At 36.0% G+C, this 5299-nt stretch overlaps 1 protein-coding gene across 1 annotated transcript; it reads left to right on the forward strand.

Moving 5' to 3' along the window:
* Positions 1–319: 319 nt before the first annotated feature.
* On the forward strand, positions 320–5009 carry XRCC6BP1 (XRCC6 binding protein 1; the record flags this gene model as incomplete). The annotated part of the gene is made up of 5 exons (XM_010292412.1): positions 320–394; positions 502–583; positions 870–1007; positions 3509–3592; positions 4556–5009. Coding segments are annotated over 5 exons (583 nt in total), but the record flags the coding sequence as incomplete, so codon positions are not given.
* Between the last annotated feature and the right edge of the window lie 290 nt (positions 5010–5299).

A 5299-nucleotide genomic window follows, 5' to 3' on the forward strand; every position in this document is an offset into this window, starting at 1 on the left:
AGAAAATACTATTTCGAAAGTGGCTGTGGTTTTTTTTTTTCTGAGCAGAAGGTCCTTCTCTACTTCTTTCTCTGGAAAATTTGAGAAGATTGGTCTACTACTAGTAAAACAATATCAGAAGTGACTTGATTCCTGAATAGCTTTGTATATATCACGATTCTATATCACCTTACGTAGCCTAAGCTGTAACAGGTGCCAGTTGCATTAGGGTCAAATAGTGCAAAGTACAAATCTGCATGTGTTTGCCTTTTTTCTTTTCTTTTTTTTCCTGACTGTCTTTATATTTTGATTATAGATGACTTTCAAAACTTTTGTCTAGAGAAATTGATTGCAGCAATGTTTTTCTAGATCCATATGCTCAACTTCTTCTTGAGGCTATGAAGCAATCTGGTTGGTACGTAAATTAAATCATCTTGTTCTGTGTAGTAACATCACTATTATATGGAGTTACTGGTCTTTTTCAAGTTCTTCCCTATAACTTTGGTTTTTTGGGCTTTTCAGCACTGTCTTCAATGACCGGCACTTTTCATGTGAAAACTGTGATGGCTGTGTCAGTGGAGGTTTTGATTCTGCCACATCTCAGGTAGGCATTGGACATTGTCCTTTTTCAGAGAACTACAGTTGTTTTTTAACATTTTGTTATTAAGATTAAATCTAGTAATGCTGATATCTGAGTTAGTCATGAAAACAAGATAAATGAAAGATGTTCCATGGTATTGGAACTAGTACACTGCAGAATGATGAGGCTCTTAATGTTGAACACTGATTGGAAGGGTCTAAATGCTGTATGTGATGTGTGCTGGGTCTCTGAGAAGTAAGGGAGATGTTGAAACTTGGTGAAAAGACTACCTATATCTTTTGTTCTACAGATTGTTCTGTGTCAGAACAACATTCGCCACCAATCCCATATGAACCGGGTGGTCACACATGAATTGATTCATGCTTTTGATCACTGCCGCGCACATGTTGACTGGTTTAAAAATGTCAAACACTTAGCATGTTCAGAGGTAAGTTAAAATACTTCTAATGTTGTTGTCATATTAATTACTGCTGGTTATTAGGGATGTTTCATGTTTAAATAGTCACGCAGACTTCATTTGGTTTAACCCTGTTAATACATTTTGTCCTTTCTGTAAGATCAACCTAAATAGTTTCATTCAGAAGACAAATATTTAGTTTTCACAAATATTAATAAGGCAGTGTCATATTAAGTAGAATGTGATCACTGTGAGTGTAACCATAAAAAGAAGTGGTTATTAACAAATGAGAGTAGTTAGAGATGAAAACATGTTCACACATTAATCAAATGTTTATAGGCGGCTTTTTGTTCCCTGCAAATCATGGTATGTTGGGTAGTTACCACAGTAGCATGGTAACATACTACAGTAGTATATTAACAACAAACTTGTCTTTTCCTATAACAGATTTTTTTTTGATCAATTGTGGTGTTGCTAATAGTACACGTTAGTTTAAGACTCCATGTCCATTTCAGAGGATCTAGGAATTTGCTGCTTGAAAGACCTTGAAAATTGATGGATTAGGAGGTGAAATTAAACTGAGCACAGGCCAGTAAGGATTCCTCTTGTGTACATGGTTTGTGTGTATTCACGTGCTTTTAGTTGATTTGTGATTTAATCCATATCATTTGACCACAGAAAAACTTACCTCTATGATTAATAGAATGAAAATACATTCTTGTGACTGCGTGAATTAGGTGCCTTTTTAACATTTTTTAAAAAATATAAAATGATATTAAAGTGTTATAGTGGCTTTGTTTGGGGGCTTTTTTTGCTTGTGGGTTGGTTTGTTTGTTTGGCTTTTCTTAAGGAGACCATATTTGATTCCGGACTTAAGATGTGCACAGGTTTCACCTATAAGTAGTATGTGAGAGAAGCAAAATTATGAGTTTGGTACAGAACAAATCAACTTTCATAAAAAATTAAATTCATTAATTAAATTTGTATTTGCAGTGGAAGACAGTCACATATTATGTTTATCTTTTTCTGGATAAAATTTAATGAAGTAACCTTACCACTTAAGCCATTCTGTATAATTGGGGGGGGTTGACCTTACCTGGCTGCCAGGCACCCACTGAGCCATTCTCTGACTACCCCTCTTCAGTAAGACAGGGAAGAAAAATAAGATTTAAAAGCTTATGGATCAAGATAAGGATGTGGAATCACTTGCCAGAGAACCTGCTCCTGCATGGGCTTTCCATGGGCTGCAGCTTCTTTCAGGGCATGTCCATCTGCCCTTTTGTGGGGTTGTACTTGCACTGCAGTGTGGATATCTGCTCCATTGTGCTCCTTCACAGGCTGCAGGTCTTCTCCACAGGTGGCAGGGGAATCTCTGCTCTTGTGGCTGGAGCACCTTCTCCCCCTCCTTCTTCACTGATCTTGGTGTCTGTGAGGCTGTTTGTCTCCTGTTTTTCTCCCTTCTGTCTCTCACAGCTGCCATGTAGTATTTTTTTATCCTTTCTTAAATATGTCATTATAGAGGGTACCACCAGCATCGCTGATGGGCTCAGGTTTGACCAGCAGCAGGTCCATTTTAGAGCCAAGTAAAACTGGCTCTGTCCCTCGTGGGGGCAGCCCCTTGTCTCGCCTCACAGAACCCATCGTGGCAGGCCCCCTGCTGCCAACATCTTGCCATATAATCCTAATACAGTAATTCAGAACTATTAACTATCATCTACTTGGTCTAAAAATTTATGCAGTGCAGAATAAAGCATGTAAGCCTCAAACATAAAATTAGAGAGCATATATAAAACAAGATTGTGCTTGTTCTTGCTGTTGTTGAGGTTATTTGTTTGCATCAGGTCTTTTGATACTTATTATATGGCGTTGACAGTTTTTATTGTCAGCTTTTTAATTCTTAGATTTCAGGTTTTCCATGCATTTATTCTCACTCTGGTACTTAATTATAGGAAATCTAATTTTAGTTATATTTCCTAACTGAGGGGATAGGGTGTGGAACAGTTGGCCAGCAAAAGAAATTACAATGCACAGGACAAGACAGTTAACAAGCTAAAACATACATACTCATTTAAATGTGGCTTTTCCTAAAGCAGGTGGGTTACTGCTCTTCTGGATATTGCAGCAGTAGTCTTTGAAAAGTATCTGCCTTTCCTCCTGCCTCTTGTATCAGCTTCTGATATAGACTGGGGAGAATATTACTTTCCATGTTCTCTCAGCAGTTTATATATGTGTGTGTATATACACAGACACACACATATGATCTCTTCTGCTCATTCATTTAAACTTTCGAAATATGTGAGACTTGGTCCCTGGAGAAACTTACAGATTGTATAATAATACTTTGCCATTCATTGAGGCTGAGAGGGTGGATATAAAGGGTAATATGTACTTAATAAAGTAGAAGTGGCCCTGGGAATATTCTCTACCAATAGTCACATGAAAAATATTGAAGAAAACAATTTGTTACATCTTTTTTGACTTTGTTTTTCCATGTGTTTCTCTGATCTTGTGGCTTTTTTTTTTCTTGATAGATTCGAGCTGCTAATCTCAGTGGAGACTGTACACTGATGAATGAAATAACCAGGTTTAAATTTGGATTAAAAGGACACCATCAGGTAAAGACTGTACATGTTAAAATCTACTGATTTGTTGTGAGACATCTGTACCTACTTATCTCAACCTTCTACACTTTTGTAGCTGGAAATATCAGAGGAGGAAATAGATGCCATGTCTTGCTGCTTTCTCTTAATTAACCTTTAATAACCTTTAATGATTCATGATAGATTTTTTTTTTCCCACCTTGTTATTTTTGTTGGAGTAAAATTTGTGAAGTCATATCATAGAGCATTACCACTGACAGTGGATGGTTAATAAGAACCAAATTAAAACAGGGTTTGCAGGAAATGTAATGGGAATACCTGACCCTCTGTAAGTGGGTAAAACTAACAAGTCTTTGAAAACTGAAGGAATGAGGATGACAAGCATTTTAAATAACCGTGTTAAGTCTTATAGGATTTTTTTTTTTTTTTATATACGAATGAAGACTACGGGTTGGGTCCCAAGTAGTTGCTCATGTTAGAATGGCAGTTAGCTTGTAGCTGGGGATGTTTCCACCTTTTTTTATCTTGTAGTAGACAAACTGTCTAAGCAAAAGTTCCCGTAAAGAGAGGTATCAAAATGAAGGCCAGTAGAAGAGTCATTCCTTTATGTTTTGTAGCCTTTCATCTGGACAAGTACTAACTGGTATTTATTTCTGTTTCTTTCTGACATTTTTTCTTGTGTCCATGTAAACTTGTACAAATACTTGGTATCTACAGCAAATGACAAATTGTATTTTAATTCCTGTTCTGAGGAATGTCTTTTACTTCTCTGACTATTTATTTGCACATGGAAAACTAAAACACATAGTTAACACAGAGTGGAACAAAAATGTACTTTAATGCTTATTACAGGCATTGTTTGACTCTTCTGTGATACAAAGTTATTGCATATGTAGTAGGAGTTAATACTTGACAAATCTGGAAAAAATTATTTATACTAATAATGTCAGATTTTTCTTTATCTAATTCCCACTTTAGACTTGTGTACGCGACAGAGCAATTCGTTCCATCCTGGCTGTTAGAAAAGTTAGCAAAGAAACGGCAGAAAAAGCTGTGGATGAAGTTTTTGATGCCTGCTTCAATGACCTGGAACCTTTTGGAAGAATCCCACACAGTAAAACAGATGCAAAACGTGCTTATAGAGACTTTCAGAACAGAGATCGCTATAATGCTAATTTGTAAAGGAAAAATAAATGTTAAAAATTATGTTAATATCTGATTGTTCTGTAACATCTGGGGTTATAGTCTACACATACAGTGCTGGTGGAAATTCTATCAAATGTATCAATTTTGTAAACTTTTTCTAGGAGCCAACTTCCATGGAAGTAAACAAAGTAAATGAACAAGACTAAAAAATGTGTTTCCTCACCTGTTCTTCCAGCAAGATAATTTAGTACACCAAATGACTTGTCAAATAATGATCTGCACATTTAATTCTGCTCAGTCTGATTTAGGACTTGGTTTCTAAAAGTTTTGTTTTTACTGCATAAATCTTTTCATAAAATCTTTAGATTTTCACCATCTTTGATATACAGTCATAAACTTGATGATCTTCATCATTCCATTTTAAAAGATGGACACCTGAACTACAGCTCTGGGGTCTAGATATAATAACTACAGCTAAAGCCAAAATTTAATAAACTGCCACGTTTGGTTTTGAATAACTCCTGAAATTCTTGAATTCCAGCTTGATTAATGTTAACTTTACAGTATGTAAAACCC

This window comes from Phaethon lepturus, unplaced genomic scaffold, assembly GCF_000687285.1.
Source record: "Phaethon lepturus isolate BGI_N335 unplaced genomic scaffold, ASM68728v1 scaffold41988, whole genome shotgun sequence".
NCBI lineage: Eukaryota > Metazoa > Chordata > Aves > Phaethontiformes > Phaethontidae > Phaethon > Phaethon lepturus.